The 22,677-nt window shown below is 46.9% G+C and overlaps 1 protein-coding gene across 2 annotated transcripts in view; it reads right to left on the reverse strand.

Annotated features, from left to right (window-relative positions):
• Positions 1–21,504, reverse strand: part of MCU (mitochondrial calcium uniporter) — a 78,460-nt gene extending 56,956 nt beyond the window's left edge. For both annotated transcript variants that reach the window (XM_082285734.1, XM_082285735.1), the window contains exon 1: positions 21,311–21,504. In XM_082285734.1, the coding sequence (XP_082141860.1) occupies positions 21,311–21,442 (132 nt within the window). In that variant the 5' untranslated portion in view covers positions 21,443–21,504. The remainder of the gene's footprint in view (positions 1–21,310) is intronic.
• Positions 21,505–22,677: the final 1,173 nt, after the last annotated feature.

Consider the following 22,677-nt stretch of genomic DNA (forward strand, 5'->3'; position numbering starts at 1 on the left):
AGTCCCTCCTGATGGGAAATAGGACAGCATTCCCGTGTTCCAAAGGGCTCAGAGCTCCCATGCCAGACATGGTGTAACGCAAGGAGCCAGCACAGGGCTCCTGTAAAGCACACTGAGGAAAAAGGAAAGTCCAGTGTATGCTTTGACAGGCTCTGAACACAAGCTCATTAAATGGTCAAAAATTAGGTAACAAAAAACTGTTTTCAGAACTGCTCTGGAGAACTTCTGGAGTTCCATGAAATTTTTGTGCAACACTACATGAAGCTCCACTGAACACCAGAGCAAGACTGCCGTAATTAATTTCACTTGTCAACAGTTAGATGTGGACATATCCCATCTCACTGAAATGAGAATTTACATTTCCTTTGTCACTTGTTCAATCAGAGACTACACATTAAGCAGGATTAAATTGTGTCATTTTTGCAAAAAGCAACATCATTATTATAGCCACAGGGATTCGCAGAGGAAATCCATTCTCCACAGGATTTTTTTTCCCTGAGAACAATGCTAAGCATTTAAAAATTATCTATAATACATAGGTGTTTTGCTTGAACTTCCCTGCCTGGGCACCAAATTTGAATTGGAGAGTTCCAGCAGTGCCCAGTAGTAAAATCTCATAAATCTTTTCTGCCTGTTAGGAGAACATTTGCACGCATGGAAACCTCACGCTGCAAAAGGCTTTGTCCTGTCTCAAAAAAATGCCCAAAAACACCACTTGCTTCCCCCAAACCTGGAGACCACTTCAGTCTAGGAGCAGCAGAGGAGGAAGGAGAGCAAGGAGCAGATCCACAAGGTTAACTCAACAGGATGCTCCTGGCTGAAAGCACCTGCAGTGTTCTTGGATGTGCCAGGCTTTTTATTTACAGCCGCTGCAGGAAGGCTGGACAGGGACAACACAAGTACCAGAATTTCTGCCTCAGAAACCCAGAGAGCAGCTGATCTACAGAAAAAGGCAAAAAAACAGTCAGGAGCCTGCTCCTTCCACAATCTAGGAAAAACTGAGGGGTGGAAGCAGCTGTGGTTCAGGCACCGTGCAGCACTATCACATCAGTATAACTTTTCTGTCTCTTAGACGACTCCATTACTCAGGAGTCAGGATCCATCTGTTCCCATTAGAGTGTAAAATGCCTCGGTGTGACCCCTGCACAGCTCTTTATTGCCACACACATCTGTTCTTCCTCTATTCAGCCTTCCCATCCCCCCAGCACAGTAACACACCCCCGCCCAGCTATAAAATACATACATCAGAAGAAGAAAAGCACTCTCCAGCTAGCAACTGTAGCCTCACCATTTAGTCCACATGAATTTCTAGGAAAGCACACAGAGCAAAGTGTTTGAAATAGCTTTCCTAATTCCAAGGTGCTGCAAAACAAAAAAACCAAACAAACAAACAAAAAAAATCAAAACCTCCTCCTACACAACTCTTCTGGCTACTGCAGAATCCTGCTAAACCTGAATTAGGCTGCAGCCAGTGGGGAGCACTGACGAGTCCTGCAGTGCTCCCAGGCCACCAGGACAGCCTGTGCTTCTCGAGGAGACTTCCTGAAGCATCCAACCTGACAGCTTGTCTCTACTCCTCTGTCCAAGAGCTTGGTAACTCCCAGTAGTTACTGCCCATCACAGCACCCTCAGACAGACCTCTGACCACTGCCGAAGACTGGAGACTTCGGAAGAGAGAGTAAAAATCAAACCAGTCTGGGAAAGCACAGTTGTCATGAGTACAGGGGACAATAAGCAGGTAAATAACCCACCCAGGAGCATCAGCTCAGCAGGTCAGACTCTGGTACTGCTGGGGCATTCATGGCAATGCTCCCTCTGATTCTCCAGGGGTTTTTTAAGCTCTAAATACCATCCAGTCCCTAGGTCATGGAATGGTCTGGGTTGGAAAGGACCTTAAAGCCCATCCCATTCCATCTCCTGCCACGGGCAGGGACACCTCCCACTATCCCAGGCTGCTCCAAGCCCCATCCAACCTGGCCTTGGACACTTCCAGGGATCCAGGGGCAGCCACAACTTAATAATCTTGACAAATCATGAAGCTGCCAAAGTCATATTCCATGTACAACCCTGTGTCCAACATCACCTGGCTTTGCAGTCATGAGCAACAGGCTTGTTGAGCAGAGCCAGACTCACACACTGCACTGGTCCCAGCCTGCAAATTAAGCTTTTTACAAAGAGTTCAGGATGGCCCTGGCCAAGCCACAACCCTCACCCAAATCAGAACATTTCCGCAAGTAGAATTTAGCCCAAAGATTATGGTAATAGCAGGGGGGGAAAATGAACAGCAGCGCTGAAAACCAGAAATCATGGTCATATATTAATAAAATTGCACTGAGATGCTCATCCATCACATGAGGAAAGTATGCTTGGATCCTGTCTTGTATTTCAGGAACCCCTCTGCTGCAGCTTTGGTAGAGCTTGATAAAACCTCCAACAAACCTGGAAACCAAAGCCGATAGAAAAGCTCCTCTCAAATCATTAATACCTACAATCCCCCACTATCTGTTCAAAGTACACAAGGGGAAGCACCAGGAGAGAACACCAACCTGAAAAAAAACAAACCAACCCACACAAGTCTGAACAGCCTCACACTATTTACAGACACATAAATCTCTCCACACATTGATAAAAGTCTCTGATTTTGGTAAATTTGCAAGAGATTAGGGCTGTAGGGGGCTCAGGCAGGACACATCCTGCCTGCCCTTCCCATCCCAGCCAGCAGCCCCGAAGAGAGGCCCAGGCTCACCTGTGATCACTGCTATTATATAGACTTGTACCACTGATGTCTAATCCTGATCTTCATTAAAAAACTACCAAGAAATCCCTTTCTATTACACTTACATTTATGCGTGTTTCCAGGGGCAGGAAAAAAAAACCCAGACAATGCCTTGCAGGTACAAACATCCTGCCCAGGATCAGCGAGATCTACAAGCCTCAAAATCCCAAGGAATAATTGACTGGTGCAGTCCTAACAAGTGCACAACCACAAGTGCTTGCCACCACCTTCCTCCATGTGTTTACCTGCAAACAGATTGGGCATTGAAATGGAAATATGGAGCAGGAGGGCTTGGTTCAATCAGCTTTGGAACAGGTATTTAGAATCTGCTCTCCAGAGCATGCTGCCAGCTTTGTGTGTGCATTTGCCACTAAGATTGTGTGATTTTTCAGGTGATAAACACAGTTCACACACCAATCCCTCACAGCAATGCCAAACTGATTCTCAGCTTACGAAGATATGGATAAGGCTCTCCCAAGTTTAGCCTTTGGAGGAAATAAACTTGGGGGAGCCTGAAGGAACTAAGTGCACTTATTCAAAAAACATTCCATCTGCTTCCTGGTAAAACATTTCCCTCTCCAGAGATTGGCACGTGAACTGTGTTTATCACCTGAAAAATCACACAAGTTTTGCTTCCATTTGGAACAGGTCTGATACAGTCTGTGCTCAGGGTTTTAGTGGTTTTTTTTTTCCTCCCCTGCTACGTGTCTGTCAGACTGAACAAGGCACTCACTTTGACCCGAATAAAGCAAAACTGAGTCACAGCTGAAAAATGCAACATTCCTTATCTGCACTTATCCCATCCCATCAGGGATTCCAGCCTGAAACACCTCAGAAAGGAAAGATAACAAGAAAGAAAGAAAACCTCCTGTGTTTATAAACTATGCATTACCCATTCAAAATACAAACGTTGTGTTACTTGTGCCAAAACGGCCTAAGAAAAAAGAAAACCACTGTGCACTTGTAATGTCAAACCCCAGTCTAACACTAGGACAGCACCTGCAGTTTGGTATCAAGAATGTTTATTTTAATCCAACTCATGCATTCATATTCCCACCTACTGCCAAAATCTATCACAAAAGCAAGGTAGAGAACAGATGATTCTCTAAAGCAAGGGGGGCTGGGTTTTTTTAAAATCATTCAGAACAAGTTCACTGAACAGAACTTGTCCCAGATACTTGACCCGCTACAGACTATCAGCCAAATCCCTTCTCAACCGAGGCAGCCCACAAACCTCAGAATAAATCCACCTTAGACAAGCCAAAAGCATTAAGTCCATCAAATATTTGAGAGTATTTCTTGCAATCTGAGACAGGAACAGACAAGCCATAAGAGACAGACCACCACCTGAAAGGCTTCTTCATCATTTCCACCCCTAACACTTAAACTGGTTAGAGAAGAGAGGTCAGAGCTCACATTCAAGGTTCTGTGTGTTTCCACAGGCTGAAGTGGGTGCACAAATGGTTTTCTGCTCAGCCACGATGGCACAGAACCGAGCAAAAGACTCCCAGTTATCCAAAATGTACACCTGATACATAAATACAGGCCCAACCTACAATTTCAGGTTATCAACAAGTGTCAGCACACTCCCTGAATAAGCAGGTCAGGGATGTCCCAGCAGCAAAGGCAGTCCAGGAGGGTGCAGGTAGGATAAATTATCATAGTACTCAAAGGTTCTACAAACAGCAGACAAATACTCATCCATCTGATAATGCCATGAATGTAAATCCATCCTCCTGCACCAGCCCTCCTGCTCTTGCTGTTTATAGCCTCCAGCAGAAGTGATGGAACTATAAAAGGACTCCCTCATTACCACCAGCTCAGCCTTCAGTAAACTGAATAGCTTCAAAAGAGGAAAGAGAAATCCAGCCCGAAAATGTACATCTTGCCAAACTGGCTCGGGCTGACGTGTGAGCTATTCCAACAAAACAGTCTCACCACGGAGGATGCAACTGTGCCTGGGCTACAGGAAGAGGGAGGAAAGCAGGAGTCAGTCCTAAACTAGGAAAGCTGAATTTATTTGCCATTACATTACTTTTCATTGAAAAAAAAAAAAACAAAACCAAAAAACAACGCAGATATTCAATTTGTTCTAAATCATCTGTCAGGCCAAACACGAGGAAGGTGAACAGCTTGATTGGTAAGACCCAGGGTGCTGTAACCCAAGACGTTTTTCTCCCCAGCAAACACTCCTAGCTGGGAAAACCTCCCAATTGCTTTCTCCTACTGGGTTGCCTGAACAAAAAAAAAAAAAAAAAAAAAAACAAAAAAACAAAAACAAAAAAAAAAAAAAAAAAGGTGGCGTCCTTCAGAAGAGCAGACCATCAGCTCCTTTCAGTGTTCAGAAGCTTAACAGCCATCTAAGGCACTGCTACAGCCTGAAGGGGGGCAATTATGGTGATAATTCCCCTGAATCTGTCTAAATGCCTACTAAAGGAACACTTTAAATAAAAGCTTTCACTTGGGCAAATATCCAGCCAGTTCCCCATTAAGACAGCTCTAAAAAACAATTCCATAATGAATGTGAGTTATTAGACTTAGAAATTCTCCTGTACACTTAAAACCCCTCATGCAAAAAGCCAGAGGCCTATGATGAAATGAACTGCTCTCCATATCCACCTCATTCAGAAATGTCACAACAATTTCCCTTATCAGCAAATAGTGAAAGTCCTATAAAATCCCATCTCAACCATAATAATTCATACTGCCTTTTCTATTACTACTCAAAAATTGATCAGCCAACTGCTAACCTTAAACAAATGCAGATTAATGCTGCTTTTTTTAACAAATCCCACCTATTTTCTCCCAAATTATTTTTCAGTCACACTTCCCAATTAACAGGAGGATACATCCAGTGTAGTCAAAACCCTTTTGGATTTTGGTGCCATTTTTCAAGTTATTCTCCAACCACATTCACAGCTCACACCTTTGATGAAACTTTAAGAACAGGTATTTTCTTTTTGCCTTTTACATGTTATGCATTAGAAAGAAGTTCCTTGCCATGAACAGACTCTGAAACTTGAATCAATGGTGATACTCAACACCTCTTAACACCTCTCCAAGAGCTGAAATCTTTACTACCCAAGCCTTCCAGGTTTTTATTTTCATGCTGGTAGACATAAGGGTGAAGATCACGACGATAAAATAGGGAAGAGAGGAACAAAAAGATGCCAGCAGAGAACAAGTAACACGGCAGGGGTGGAGGAGAATTAGTGAAGAACCTCGTTAGTCAGGCAGGAGTTTAATTAAAGTGTGGAAAGAACAGCGTTGCCAAACTCCAAAATGAAATTACTCGGGACTAGAAGTATCCAGCCCCAGAGCTCAGGCACTTCAGGACAAATGAAGATTTTTCAAGGCCTTAAGCAACCTGACGTGGCACTGAATCCAGCCACGCTCCAAAAAGGTGGAAGCTGCCAAGCTGCAAAGACTCTCTCCAACAAAAGCTACCCAGTCACTCCCAACAACTGCTCAGGTTTATTGCTGATTAACAGTCACAAGGAAAGCTTGCAAAATTCGACCTTCTTCCAGCTTGAACACTGACTAAGCCACAACAAGAATAATTCAAAATATCTTAACTTCCTTCAAGCTGATCTAATTCTCCAATCTAGAAGTTCCCAATGGAAAAACCCACAAGGGTGTACTCAGCCACCAACATATTGCCAACGAAATCATCATCGCCACCCAGCCCCGACTACGACCTTTTTGACCTGCCAGGTGTGATAGTTAATCATTTCTTTGCCCATCAGAAGATGATCAGCCCCAGCTGAAAGTCCTGATTGGATGCAATTTCAGCTAAGAAGTTGCACATAGTAACTTTTCACACCACAATACCACCCACTGGTACTCGGATTTATCCCAGTGCCCTTTAAACTTTGAATCATCTGTGAATTTCACTCGAGTTTTCATTCCCCCGAGCTCCCACATGGTCACACTGCCACCAGAATCATTCAGGTGCTGTGTCCTGTGCTCAGGCACAGCTTCCACACTCGGCTTGGCAAAAGGAGGAAAAGGAAACCTATTCCATGAGCCCATTTTGAAGCAGGAATATCTCCACACCTAATTAAATCAGGTTTAGTTGACTTGAACTTTGTCACGAGAAAAACAACTTGACATTTTTAAGAAAGCCTTACCCAAACCATCTGCTAGTGACAATTGTTTAGACATCTATCTCTAGGAAAAGCCAGATAATCCTGCCTACATAATTTCCTTGAACAGGTGACAGCAGAATTTTAATATTGACCTATTTGTTAGCTTGCAGTCAGAATAAAACTGACTTTGTACACAAAAAGGAGGAATTTTTCACCACCATATCCAGCACCCTATCACACACAACCCAAACAGCAGACAAATATTTGCGTGCCTTCACCTTTATTTACTTTATCCAGCCACTGACATGCTTAAAAAGGCATTTCTTTGTCCCTTATCCTGCCAATATAAAAGGCTCATTCTGATCTAAGCACATACATAACCAGGACACCAAGCTGGTTGTAAAGCTTCCCCATGTTTTCTCCCGAATTGAGACATTTTTCCTGGAGTTACTACTAAAGTATAAACAAGGGTAAGAAGCACCAAAAACATCCCTGACACAGTTCTCAACTTTGTTAGGTACTCTCTTTGAGGTGCGGGGAAAGGCTGGAGAAGAAAACAAGGCTTGTAAGACAAAAACCTCACTTCCCCCAGGTCTATCCTGGTGGTAAAGGGCACTTCCTTTCTCTACAGAAAGTTTAGCTCTCCCAGCTGCTGAGCACTCACAACACACATCCCAAGCTCTGGCCCAATACGTGAAGGTGGGAAGACTTGAAATACCAGATAATTACAACACAACACATTAAGTAACACAGAAAGCTAATTCCAGCCCAAAACCCTGCAGGCAGAAATAACAGGTATCACTCACCACACGCTCCCTGCTGAGGAAAGAGAAGAACTGAGGCAGCACCAGAAGAGGGAGAGATGCTCTCCCAGCCTTTTTATCCTGCTCACCACTCTCACCTGGGCCCCGGGGCAGCTGCCCCTCATTAGGCTGCTCCACACCCAGCTGTTCCTCATTCCCCTAATGGGCACAAAGCCTCTCCAGCCCCCGGGGCCAGGTGGGAACCATCTCTTCAAACCCACCAGGGTGGGACTGCCATCCTCTGCCCAGCTGGTTTTGATCTGGGCACTGAGCAAAGCTGCTGAGGGGACACAAAAACCCCCATTTGGGGGGACTGTTGTGTTCCCCCTTGTTAATTATTTCTAAAACCAATTCCCTTCATACAGGCTGGGAGAGCCGGAGCTGTTCAGTCTGGAGAAGAAAAAGCTCCAGGGAAACCTGGAGTTCCTTCCAGTGCTTTAAAGGGGGGTTATAAAAAAGAGGGAGAATGACTTCCTACAGCTGCATGGAGTAACAGGACAAGGAGGAATGGCTTTAAACCGACAGAGGAGAGATTTAGCTGGGATATTGGGAAGGAATTGTTCCCTAGGAGGGTGGGCAGGCCCTGGCACAGGGTGCCCAGAGCAGCTGGGGCTGCCCCTGGATCCCTGGCAGTGTCCAAGGCCAGGCTGGACACTGGGGCTTGGAGCAGCCTGGGATGGTGGGAGGTGTCCCTGCCCATGGCAGGGGCTGGAATGGGATGGGCTTTAAGGTCCCTTCCAACCCAGGCCATTCTAGGATTCTGTGATATATTAGCAAAGCTGTTAATTGGTTTAATCTCTATCCTAACAGTTTGTGGATTTTTGCCTTAGAACTTGCTAAATAAATGTTTACTAGACAGTGGATGGAGAGAATGCCCAGTTAAATGCTGCAGTGGTAGAAGAGGCACACAATATTGGAAGAGACAAACTCCCCTCCTTGGAGGTGCTGGAAAAGAGGGATAGCTTCCCCAGCCAGCAAGCAGCTCTGCCCTTCAAGCTCCCTGCTCTTTCCTGAAGCACACACAAAATTGCCTCCTTCTCTGCAGCAGCAACCACCCCAGCATCGCTCCTTTGCATACAAATCAAGCTCTAACCCTGGTGCTCCACAGCACAGCCCCAAGTGCAGATTTGACACCACAGAGACACTTCCTAAAGCTCAGGAATGCAATAGCACATTGGCATAGGTCATTATTTTTTATGGCCATGCTACAGAAGTAGAATTTTTATGGTTGGTATTATGAGATGGAGGAAAACAGCTCTGAAAACACAGTTGTATGTTAAATGGTATGTACCTATACAGAGTAAATGTAACACTAATTACATTTTTTTCCCATTTAGTGGCATTAAATCACAATCCATTCCTACTTAGCCCCTGGAAGCCACACAAGCTGCACTAAGACACCCTGTTCCCAACCAGCCCAGTGTCCATCTGTTTGCAGGATCCTGGAGTCAGGGATGCTCAGCAGCTAAACTTCCTTCTTCACCGCTCACACTTGCAACAGGAACTACTCTGCAATCCCAAAGAAGAATTTCCAAATGGGAACAAAGAGCAAGTTTAATGTCAGAGGCCAAAAGTCCTCCAAGAGGTCCAAGCAGCCCTTTTCTCTGGAAGGGACTCACAGTCACCACTCAAAGGGCAGTGATTCTTAGAAACTAAATATTTACTCACAGAAAATCTGAGAGAATCCCCACAGCCGCCTCAGCCTTCCCTGAAAAGCTCTTCTGCACGCAGACAAGGAAGGATTCATAAAGGCAAATCACCTGCTTGCACAGGAACTGCAAAAATTCCTTCCTCTCTTCTCTGCCAGCGGCGACTACGGCGTTACCCCGGGGCCACCCTGCACCTCCTGCCTTCCACTCCACGCTGACTCCTCCAAGAGAACAACCAGCTGCTCCTTCTGCATGCCCTGACTGAGGGACAGGAAAACACCAGTTTTTGCCATCCTCCAACCCAAACAGTAACTTTTCCCACAGCAAACAGATACAAATCGGAGCATCCTACAACTGCAACTGCAGAATTGGTGAGGTTGTGTACGGCCCAGTGTTTCCAGTTTCACAATGGACGCCTGGCAAAGCAGTTCTTCGCCAAAAACACACTCAAGGAAACCAAGAGAGGGCAAAAAAATTCATGGTGGCCCTAAAACTCAAAAAACAGAAGTCATTTTCCACTGTCTCCACTGTGAAATAATCAGCAAAATGCAAAGCAACTCTGAAAACTACAAGAAAGCCGGAAATATTTTGATGCTGAAGCTCTGCTCAGTTCACTGCCAGCGATTTGTTAGCAGTATCCATTTAAATCTGCACTCTGCCAGATTACTGTTTCACTGACAGTAATTCCAGATTATTGTTCTAAACTAGGATGATCTTAACACAAGCACAGTAAAGAGAAGATGTTTGTTTGGAAATCAGTTATCTTCAAAGCTGTCTTTTAAAAATCAGTTTCAGCCTACTCTGAGTTAAAACTGCCCCCAGAAGTTTGAGATTCCCCCAAAACCTCTCAGTGGGGGTCTAGGAAGTAAGAGTGGAAATTCAGTCTGAAAATTATCACCAGTCAAATGTCTGAAGGAGATGATTCAACCAACTATGTTCTTAGACATGCTTGTTTCCTTTTTGCTATTTCACTTGCATTCCCTTCAAAGTTTTTGCTAATTATTGATCAAAAAATTCATTTGTAATCAAGAAATGTAAAACTGTGCAGAGAGGGATTAATGGCTTGTGCTGGATGAAGCAGACATTCTACACCTCTACATATTCTGTTTGGGTTTGTGCCTTAGAAACTAAACTTGGTGGAAGACAGAAGAAAAGGGAGAGGACAGGGAGAAAATTGTTTACCACTGGAGGCTCTGGAGTGCTAAATCAGCACATTATATAAAATTAATCTTGCCAGCCACTGCTACTTAGCCCTACTAAGGGAAAAAGAAACAAGCAGCTTCAGCAGCAAAGTGGCACACGTTTTATGCAACTTTATTATTCTGAATCCTACCTGAATATTACTTAAAAGCTTTTCTGTAAAGGAAACACTTTATGAACAGCAGCTGGCCAAAAGGCAGATGATTTGCACTCTCACAGGAGGGCATCCTGAAGGCCAGCATTCCCATCTGCTCTCTCCTGGACACAAGGGTTAATTAATATACTGTGTTCAACCTCTGAGCTTCATAGCTCCACACTAGTTACTGTGGAGAGGGAAAGAAAATTAATGGCTGGTCAGAGCTGTGGGCTGAAATGAAGCAAGTGTCTAGTCAGAGCCTGGTTATCCTTCTCCTATCAGATTATCTACCTGGAAAAGCCACATCACAATTAAAGCTGCCAACAGCAATTATAACTGTTAAAAGTTAAAAGACTTTTCATTAAGGTTCTGATCCTTCAGTCTCTTGTGAAAAAGTGCAATCAATAGCCCCAATATGACTTGGTAGTCTTGTTCTCACAGCAAGGATGAGGGAAAAAAACTCCTACTAGAAGAGAAAAGCCTTTGCACAGGGGAAGAACTGTGTTTATCATTATTATTAAACAAGGAGGGGAAGGTAACCTTGCAGCAACAGCACCAGAAAGACCAAGGGATGAACAAGAACAGCATCTTTGCACCAAAATTCCCAGAATATGAATCAGGAATACAGAAGAAGTCACTGAAGAGCTCTGATGTAACTTCAAATTCCTGTACTTATTACAGTAATAGCGATAGATGGCAAAGTGGAATATGAACAGATGACAACAGCTCAAGTGCATCCTATTTTTCATCCACTTTCTTCCCACCCCCATTATTTTTGTCTGCCTGCAACTGTCCTTGCCCTTGATTTTGGGAAATAACCACCTTCCCAGTGAGTCAGTGGGATTTCTTCACATGGATCAGCAAGTTAGTGAGCTGACTTTGAATATCACACAACCTGAACTTCATTAACTCAGCTCAAAAACATGAAGTTATTATACTCACAATGTCCTTCCAACTTGGGTGATGCTCTTCGGATCTGCAAGGTAATGGGCAGATATTTTTCACAGCACAAGCTGGAAGGGTTTTGCACTCAGGTAATATGCAATAAATCAAAATTTCTCTACCAAGAAGTTGCATGGATTTCTCTCATGTTTATGTACGAGCTCTTCATGCATCTCAAACAGCCTAGAGCAGAAGTTGAGAGACTCGGCACAACACCAGAGCAGCAGGAGGAAGATACAGTAACAGCAGCAACAAAAAACCACGTCTTTTCTTCTATTTTGACTGTTATATTTCTTCAGAAACCAGACTGAGGTAGACCTGGCCATGGGAAAAGCCTCACACAACTCAGTGATCATCAGGACTGAAAATTAGTAGTAAGGTTCAAGCAGCACAGAGATGTAATCAGAGCTGGAGAACTGTGGCTGTAAACACAGCCCATAAAATTCAAGTTTAATCACTTAGGATTAAGTAAGTTTCATGCATATGTGGTCAGCCAAGCTGCTCTCTAGCAGCTTGGCCATTTACAGTTATTTAATAACTGTATTAAAGTGTTCCAGAGAATGCTTTTTCCAAGGCAAATCATGGCCAAAATAATACTAAAACTACCCTGTGCTCACAAATGGCAAAAAAAGGGAAATACACTTGAGAACTAAATTAGCCTAACCTAAAATCAACTCATGGGATGCTAGTTGGTATTATGAAAATGGAAAGCATGACAATAGAAGGCCAAAAGCTTTACTATTATTTTTTTATTAGTTTTCTTTGGAAAAGCTTGGAGGAGGCAGAGCAACAGAGCTGGAGCACATAAAAAGAAATTAACAGAAAACAGAGGCGGGGTTTGGGGGGCTGCTCAGTGGAAAGGAGGTAAGGGCTGACTTAACTTTTCAGCCAAGGAAATTGAGAAAACATGGACTTGACACCCACCCCAGTGGGGTCTCCACGTCCTCTCTGGGATTGCAGGGCTACAGCAGGAATTCAGCTTCCTCCATGTGCCTGCAGGCCACGCACGTATTTCCACATTCCCAAGGCTGTAGGGAAGCTTGGAAGTGTTTATGGGTCAGAACCCTGCCTGGAGCATCCTCAGCTCCTGAAGGAGGCAAGCAGAGCTCTTGCAGTGCCATCAAACCCATGCACCGGCTACTGCAGATACACTGGGAATGTGAAGATATTCCTGAGATCCGCCTGTTACATGGCAACGTGCATTCCCCCTAACCTGGAAATCCACACGAATTATGTAAATACTGCCCTGAAAACTACTGTGGTACTTCGACATCGTAATTCCAAGAACAAACAGCTCTCTCTGGTGCACTCTATTATATAAAATGCCAGGCTAATCATAGCAATTCAGCTTTATGAGTGTTGCCAAACGTCCTAAACAGAAGTAAAAATGGGAGTTACAGTGTTGAGAATGAGTCAGTCACACACCTACCCCTCTACAAAAGGGCAAATGAAGAAATTAATTACATCTGACTGACCACAACAACAAACAGCTCCTCAGGAGCACAGAGGGCTTACTTTAAATCCCAAAAGCCACACTGCTCTAGGCTTAGGTGTTCCTGTCTCTTTCTTTCCACTGAAACTGGAATAATTCAGCGAACAACCTCGAGGAGTACGACTGGATCAAACTGGAGTCTGATTATTGTTCCAAAAATCTCTCATCTGAGCCACCAAGAGCAGTTTTTTACTTCCATGAAGAAGTAGGTCACGAAAGCAGCAGCTCCACCAAACTCCCTGCCCCAGATCCAGAGCCCCGTGTGCTCCACACAAACTGGAGCTGTGTGTTACCAGTGTGCTTGGAGTGGGAGAGGGGAGGGCATCCTGCAGAGGATGCAACGTGTGTACCACTGACTGCAAATGGAAAAAACCACAGTTCAGCACAAGCAAAGGAGCTGCTGTGTGGAGAAAAACTGAATGGTGTGCAGGGACAGTCACCAGAAACAACCCACCTTTGGGGAAAGATGAAAAAAAATCACCACCTGTTAAAAATGTTATTTACAAAACAATTCATTTTGCAAGTGCCTGCACAGTATCAATGCTCTTCTCAAAATCCTGACTTCCTTGCCAACTCACAAAACCGTATCTGTGTGGTGTCATATCCTGCCCTGCTCAATCTAGCTCAATAATGAGGTACTTTGTGAAACTGTTTGTTTAAAATTACTCTTGAGCACTAAATGCCAAAAGGAAATATGGAAATGGTCACTCCCACACACACAGACGAGTGAATGGCTGATTCAAAACCGTGATTTATTTTCCATGAGAACGTGTGTGAATCTGAGTCACAGTCTTTGTCTTTGGACAAAATTATCCTTAAACTAAAATTCATCTCAGCACTCTCTTCAACTTTATGGTCGGAGAAATCCGTGGCTTTTTGGCTTCAGACCAAAGCTCTGTTTTGGACCATCAGCTTCTCGTTACTTAGCAATGAGACTCGCACCGCGCAGCCAAGCACGGAGGAACGGATGTCTCAGCACCTGCAGTGGCTCCTCTCCCCTCCAACACCACGGTTTCCAGGGTCAGAAACAACAACAGCCCTCCCGTGTGATGCAGGGCCCTGACCACAGCCTGAATTAAAGCCAAACCGAGAAGTTTTCTAGGCAGCTCATGAAGCACAAGGACAGCTCATCTTGAGCTTCTCATTTTGAGAGGTGAAAATTTTTTATATATTCCCTTAATTCAGAAGGGACTATCTGGAGCTGGTTTCATTACTAGCAATATACACTGCTCATAAAGCAACTCTTCTTTCTTAACAGAGACACTGGATTTGGTTCCCTTGAATCCCTTACAGCCAAATACAAGGGAAGGATCCTACTCTCCACTTAAATACAACACCCCCAAACTCGGAAGAAACCACAGAGCGCTGTACAAGTGCAATTATCCAATCTACTCAATATTTAGACAATGAAATTTCTGTTGTCACTGCCTCAGGAACAAGTCCCTGGATAACAGGAATAGCCTTGCAGCGAGCAGGAAGCTCCCACGGGAGCCCTTTGTGCTGCAGACGCCCTCACGCATCACAAACATGACAGGCTCCACCACCCGACCAAACCTTCCACTCACCCTTTCCCCCTCTGCAGGAAGCCAAGAGGATTTCCCAAGTCACATGACAAATCAGGGCATTTTCATTCCAAAAAAGGAATCACATTTTTCTCCCCCTGGGAAATCTCTGCAGTTTTTCACTTCACTGTTATTTCAGGGAGAAAATAACTTTTGCTGCCAGCTTTCCCTCCCGTCTCTCCCCGCCCCAGGAATCTTTGTGATGTTTGGGGCAGGTTTCCAATTAATTTAAATGACTATTAAAAGGTTGCTGCTGCACTGCATATTCACGGTGTGAATGTGAGTTTTGTCCAGAAGTAGAAAACACGAGCAGGACGTGGAATGTCAAACTATTCTCAGTGGCAAGCATGAATAATGATAGAACAGGAATCATGCAGGAAAATTTGTATAGAAAAACCATCATCCAGACCCCAGACATTTCTTTTTAACACGCAAGTTGAAAAAAAATCCCACATCACTCCTGTGCTATCTTGGGCAGCCCATTTTCTCTTAATATCTTCATTTGTCAGAGTAGTACTTAAAACTGTCATTTTTGGAGTTGCTTTGCCGGGCAGAAAACTCACCATCACTTAAGTCCAAACATCTAAGAAAAATTACAAGGCTAAATTATGAGGATGTATTTTTAAAGAATGGTTGAAGTGGAGTGAAAAACTATTTCCTCTTGCAATAATCTGTCACAACTAATTTCCTTCCTACTCTGATTATGTCTCACAACCTGCACCCTGGCCAGCGAACATCCTTTTGCTGTTCCTTCTGCAGGGTTCAGCTGCGAATCCAAAAGAGCTCAGCATCATCAGGAATCAGTTCTGGCAGAAGACAACAAGACTGACAGAGTATGAGACTGACAATCACCCAGAGCTGGTTTTTATGGTGGTTGGTCACTGGTAGATCCTTCCCAAGTTACATACCCAAGTGAAATTTGAGTTTTAATTATTCCAACAGGCAGCGTCAGAGATTGAGAGTTTCCACATTGCAGTCCTTTCCTCCTGGGGAAGCCAACAAAAGCAAATTGCTGAAATGAGCTCTACATTTGCTAATTCCTTAAGAGCTGCCATGAATGCAGAAAAAGATAGTGGACATGCTCTGTGTGCTTTACGTGAGACAAAAGCCATACCCCACAGGCTTGTCCTGCTGGAAACTAATTCCACACCACACTCAAGTGCTGCATATTTTCATCTTCATTAAGATGACATCTCATTTTGATGACCAATTGAGACCCTAATAACAGAGAGAAAACCCTTTGCCAAATCTTTAGTGGCAGAAGCCCCAGTAGTTTAATTTTCGTCATTAAATACTCAAGGACAAAACAGCCCTTAAAGCATGATTGCTGTAGTTTGCCCTGGAAAAGTGAAAATATAATGAAATCCCCATCAGCAATATCACAGGTGGTCTCTCACGCCAAGAGCACTCCAGAAATAAGAAGTATTCCCCCATGGTGAGCACAGAGAACACAGTTTCATCTAGTTTCAACAAATTCCAAATTTTTCAAGTATAGTTCCTCATCCTACCAGCAGCCACAGAAGCAGAAAGCAGCAGTTGGGATTTTAGGAAGAGTGGCTGAGCACCAACTGACACTGCAGTAAATGAATAATTATTTTTTAAAAAAACCAAGCCACCCAAATCTAGAACAATTTCTACATTTACACAGACCTACAACCAGAAGAATAATTTAAATTGCATATTTGAGTCAGCTCAATGCTATTTTATAGAATGGCAAACTGGTGACTCATAGCACAAATCAGAAATGAAGTCATAAAAGTTACGTTTCACCCTTCAGACTGGGTGGGACCTAACCTCATAGAAAGCTTCCTCTTCAAGATGAATCTTAAAACAGCTTTAGGAAAAGAGCAACTATGTTTCTTCTTCTCTTTCCAAGACTTAACTCTGGTCAGGAGAGCTGTACCCCTCCTGTGTGAGCACAGCCGAGAAACATTCCCCTTGTGGAACAAGAGCTGCCCTGAAATTTTTTTATCAGTGACTGGATCAACTTGATCATGACTGTAACTTCCTTTCCCATCACGGACCCTAGATACAAAGTCTTTATTATTCCCATGGGATCAATAATAAATAAAAACCGGTAATATCATCAAATAACTGTCAAAAAACCCCAAACCAACATCTAGTCCTCGCTGTATTGTGCTCCTCTTTCACACAGAGAGAGCCCTGAAATTCTGATTTTAGCCGCTTTCATACATCCAAAAATATTTGCTGGTCATCCCCTTGAAAGCTTTTGTTCATGAAAGAAAAAAAAAAGAAAAAAAGCCCAAAATTTTTAATCATTCCTTGGAAAATCACAATCAGCAGTATGCCAGGTCAGGAAAGCAGCAGTACAGTTAATTAAACCAGTCTGCCAGCTTCCATCCTCAGCAAAAACACACCCCACAGTCTTCCAAGTCTCACCAGCCCTGCAGCCGCTCGCTGCCGCTGCCTGGGTTCTGTGGGTGCCAAGCTCCACCTGACAATTTGTTTCAAGAGCCGGGCAACAACAGGGCAATGAACTGTAGCTTGTGTGGCAGTGAGGGCTTGAGGTGGTCCTGCAGGAAATTATGACCACACTGTTGAACTACAGGTTCTCTGGAAGTCAATGTCGCATAGGGAAAAAAACCCACCAAATGCACATTGTATCTGTGCTGAGTAAAAGGCAGCCGCAGCAGGATGTCCCCTGCATCCTGCTCTTGAGCCTTATCCCATCGTTCCTTGGCACAGAGCAAGACCTTTGCAGGATATGCTCTCCACTACATCCTTAAACCTGGGCCACCTGCACCAAAATCCTACTTGGCTCGGAGGATGGATCAACACAGGTAAGCCTGGTCCTCAGCTGGAACAGAAAGAAAAACCTGCAAGTTGTCCAATACCTACTCAAAATCTGGCTGCGGCTCAGGTGGGTTCAGTTTTTCCTTCTTAGGCTTAGAAGTCATCACTAGGAGTCAATATTCCTGATTTGCCCAGAACTGCCAGGATGAAGTACCACAGGAATGCCACACACAGCCAAGCCCTTGATTTTCTATAGGTATTTTTGCACCAGCTGATTACATTCCAATCCAACGTGACTCAACCCCTGGCTACAGGCACCAGGAAACGCAGTAACAGGAGCCTCTAATCTCTGCAGGAAGAAAGCCACCAGGATTAGGCATTCGACACACAAAAGCAGAGCGTTTTATTTAAGTATTTTGTCTACCACCACATAGTTGACAACCATTTATAGCTTGCTTCCCTGTGAAGCTTCTCCAGTACTGCTTCCCAGCCTCACTACACCTCAGCCCTTGGGAAGCCGACCCTCAACTTTGACAAGCAGGAGACAAGGAAAGGCCTTCCCGTGTTCCATTAGGAAGGTCCCTCTGAGGAATATCCCCACTTTAATTCTCTCTCCACGCTCCTCAGAGGGCAAGCTGTACAACAGGATGTGTGGCCACCCAAACATTCCCCCTCACATTACAACGCCCCAGCCCACTCCAGCACTGTCTCCACTGCAAACACATTTGGGAACTCTCCCCTCTCCTCTTCCGCAAGGCTTCCTCCACTCTCATGTATGTGCAGCTGAGCTGGGAGAGCGGAAAGAGGTGCAGCCTCTGATAGTTCTGCTCCAAGTCCATTTATTCATCTCTGTCATATTCTTCCAATGCTATGGATGCCCCAGCCCCAGCTCCTCCATGGTTAGGCCTCCTCACCCTGCCCAGCCATCCCAAAATGTACACCACCATCACGCTCAGAGGGCAGATCGACAAATATCAGTAAAAACTTCCTTCTTCTTGCTTATCCCTACTCCAAGATCAATGAATGGACTTCTCATTCAAGTTTCTTGCATCCCCCTCCCCAGACCTCTCACCCCTTGTGATCCTGCTGTTTGGGACAGAATATAAAGATTCGTGGTCTTTCTCCCTAAGGGATTGCTCCTGTGGGAACACCTACATGCTGAGCCTGCTGAGCTTTCCCAACTCCCTCAGGTTGCAGAACTCCCAGGCAAGCTGTGAATGCTTCATTCAAGCCCTGTGTCTCCCAGTATTACTGTACTCCCAACTGTTCCTTCATAACCCAAGTATTTGTTCATGAGTAGGGACCTCCTCTCCCTCTCTCCCATTTGGCGTTACCAAAACCTCCTCCTTTGCACTTTATCCATCTGGAGGAGTTTTTTGTTTGTTTTAAAGCACTGTCCTCTCACAGTACTCTGGTCTACTGGTGCAGTTTCTTCTAGTATTATTTATATTGCTTTTGAAAGAACTCATCCATAAGACCATCTAGCATTTCCACCCTATTTCAAAGAAGGCCCATTTAATTTATCAGCTCTGCTAGAAACCAGCCATCCTGAGAAGTATCCAAGTAGAATTGATGGAACTGAAAACAGCACTGCACAGACATGCCTGATGTAACCAACCTATTAATTACACCGCTATTATACAAACTCTTCCTATGCCTTTCCTAATATATCCTACAGTCTCAGGAAGCTTGTGCATCCCAGTCCCATCACACAGCGGGATCAAATCTTGATCAGCCATAACTGACTGATGTGAGCCTGCACTGTCCTAACCGCCTCTGATAACAAAGACCGAGCAGCCTTCCCAGGAAATAATTCAGCATTTCACTGCTCTGACTGTCAGTAGGGATTCCCAGCACCTCACCAAACCCCTCTTCTCACACTCTGAGTCCATTATTTCTCCCACCCAACACAGATTTTTCTGGTTTTCCGCTTCTTCTTTGCGGCAACACCTCCTTTCGATTTTCTCTTTATTTTGAAGAGCTCCAGTTCCTTTAATTTCTCCTTGGAGATCATTTATTCCAGGATTCAGCCGCTCTCTGGTCTCTACTCTCTCTCAGCGGTCCGCACAGTTTCTCATGTGCGGCGTGAGGGAAAGGATAACTCATCTCTGCTGTGAGGGGATAACCAGGCACGTCACAGATGCTGCCAAAAGGAACTGCCAGGACCCTGGATCCTGACCTGCTTGCACCCAATCTCTTGGTTCTCAGGGATTCAACCAAACCATCCTGCCCACAACATCCCTGTTGAAAAAAACCCCAAAACTAACGGCTACAACGGCACAGCCAGGCTGCCAAAAATCAAACAGCACAGCCCAGCTAAAGCCAGGAAAGCTTTCTAACCATCAGTACCCAGGACATCAGTGAAATCCTCCTCCTTCCCCAAGCTCCTGAAGGAGACGGCTCTGACAGAAGGATTTTAACATGCCCACACCTCAGTCACATCCGCTCAGCATCCCGGGCAAACGCAGCAGATTCACGGTATTTTTAATGGCTTTTTATGATTTTCTCACACATTTACTGCTACACTTAGCCCAAGGAGCAAAACCAAGCACGAATCTGAGCCTCTGTTAAATTAATCGCAAAGGTCAATTTAAATTTAGATAAATACAAATTACTTCCAGGGCCGCACCCCTAAAGGAGACAGCTCGAACATTAATTACAGAAGCTGGAAAGGCCATTCCACACCTGAGCAGGGGCCGGGATTAACCGTGCAGTCAGCACGGCGGCACGAGTCACACTCCACACGTGGGAGCGAGCGCGCCGCGAATGCGGGACTGCCGGGATCCAGACACTCGATACCGACGGAACCTCCGGCATCCCGGGGCTGCCAAAACACAGCGGCAGCGCCCGAGGAGCGAGCGGCACCCCGGAGATACCGGGCACAAACAACTCCTTGAACAGCACCCGAGGGACCACAGCGATGTGTCCGCTGCTCCAGCGGAGCTCAGAGCCCGCTCCGCCACCTGCTTAATGCACAACTGCGGTGGCTCCGCGCAGTTCCGTGATTACTTGTTTGGAGCAAAACAAAGGAGCGACAGGTGTACACCTCCGACAGAAGCTCTTTTAGAGGCAGCAATAAAACAGATTGTGGCAAAAGCCAGAAGCATATGCCACGGTTACACACTGTTCCCTTAGTTTAAAAAGAAAAAAATAGGGAAAAAAACCTCTCCCGGTATTTTTAGCAAATCTTTCGAGCTCCAAGACACAACCTGCTGCCTTTACAGGTTTTTTCCGCCCTGAGACACATGGGAAGCCGTGCGCTGCCAGTCTCCTCTTTTCCTGGCAAAGCCCCCAAGGAAGAGGGAGCGAACAGAGCCTGGCTGGCTTTGCCCCCCTCCCTCTCCCACCCGCCGCACCGACGGGGATGTGGGAAACCCCCCGAGCGCCTCTCCCTTGGCTGACCTTGAGGGGGGGCGGGAAGACAAGGGAGGAACAACACAACCCGGGGAAGAGGCGCTGCGCTGCCCGCTCGGGTCGGTGCCGCCGCTGCCGCTCCCGGTCCCGCTCCCGGCGGGAGCTCCGCGCCCCCCGCGCCCCCCCCGCTCCCGGCGGCCCCCGGCGCCACCTGGCGGCCGCGCCCCGCCGCGACCCCCGCCCCGGGAGCGCGGCCCCGGAACGCCGGGCAGCGCCGGCAGCACCGCCCGTTCCCGGGGCGCGCGGGGCGGGCGGGCCGCGAGCTGCCGCTGCCGGAGCGCGCCCGGGAGGGCTCCGCTGCCGCCGCCCGCCGCGCTCAAGTTTCACCCGGTGACGGCGCTAAGAATAAGCGCGCAGCTGGCGGAACGGAGGCCCGGGAGCCGCCACGAAAATGCCGTGGGGCCGCCGTGGGGCCGCCGCAGAGCCGGGGCCCCCGCGCCGCCCGCCGGCACCGCGCCCGCCTTCTGAAGGGCACACGGCTGCGCCTCACTCACCGTCCGGTGTCGCTGCTGCTGCTGCTGCTGGCGGCGCCGGCCCAGCGCCGGGAAGCGGCCGGCGGCGGTGAGCGCGGCGGGGCGGCGGCCGCAGAGGAGGAGCGGCAGCGCTCTGCCCGCCGTGGCCGCCATCGCGCCGCTGGAGCCGCCCCACGCTGCGGCGGCGGCGGCGGCGGCGGTGCTGCTGCCGCCCGGGCGGGGCGGGGCGGGGCGGGCGCGCGGGGAGCAGCTGGGCGGGGCCAGCCGGCGCCACCGGCCAATCGCGACGCCCCTCCGGCCGGCCCGGGGCTCACACAGCCAATCGGCGCTCAGCGGGCGGGCGGCCCAGAGAGGCCATTGGTCGGTGGGCGGAGCCCTGCGCGGGCCCGAGGGCACGGAAAGTACTCGGGGGGTGAGGGGCGGGGCCAAGAGGGGCGGGGCCGGCGATGGGCGGGGCTGGGAGGAGAGGGCGGGGGCGCGGGGGGACCCCGAAGGGAGAACGGCTGGGGAGGGGATGCGGGGAGACGGGGAGCACCGGGAAAGGGGTGCAGGGATGCACTGGGGAGGGGATGCGGGGAGACGGGGAGCACCGGGAAAGGGGTGCAGGGATGCACTGGGGAGGGGATGCGGGGAGACGGGGAGCACCGGGAAAGGGGTGCAGGGATGCACTGGGGAGGGGATGCGGGGAGACGGGGAGCACCGGGAAAGGGGTGCAGGGATGCACTGGGGAGGGGATGCGGGGAGACGGGGAGCACTGGGCAGGGAGTTCACCAGGGAGAGGCTGCAGGAAGATGGGGTGCCGCAAAGGCACCACCATGGCCCTGGGGATGCAGCGTGGGGGTAGCACAGGGATTTGGGGTGCTGACTGGCACCGCACCCAGTAGCAGTTTCAATGAAGGGTATGAAAAGTATGTGACCAAAAAACACATAGTTATACATATATATATATATATATATATGTATTGCAGACATGGTGGGCTGGGCTGCCAGCGTAGACCTTGCAGCACCTGGGCTAAATAAGCAATCTGTGCTCAGCTTGCTCTTGAAAGATGATGTATGTGGATTATTTTTCTTAGAAAAGTCTTTTTCCTCTGGCCCGAGAGTTACTACAGCACTGATGGCAGCTGCTTTTTAATTCCTGAGAAGGAATAGTCCAGAAGGGAAATGAGCCTATCGCTTTTAATATTGGAAGTGGCCCCACAACTGCTCGTTAGAAAATGGAGCTTTAAAAAATATTAATGCACAAGCAGTTCCCATGTGCAGCAGTGACACCATTACAGCGGGGACTGAAGCACTTCCATGGCTTAAAAGCACCTGGGATCCTGCAATACTGCCATTTTTTGAAGTTGAGGAGCCTGGGTCCTTGCTGTGGAGCAATGGGGCAACAC

Source organism: Coloeus monedula, assembly GCF_965178545.1.
Source record: "Coloeus monedula genome assembly, chromosome: 8".
Lineage (NCBI taxonomy): Eukaryota > Metazoa > Chordata > Aves > Passeriformes > Corvidae > Coloeus > Coloeus monedula.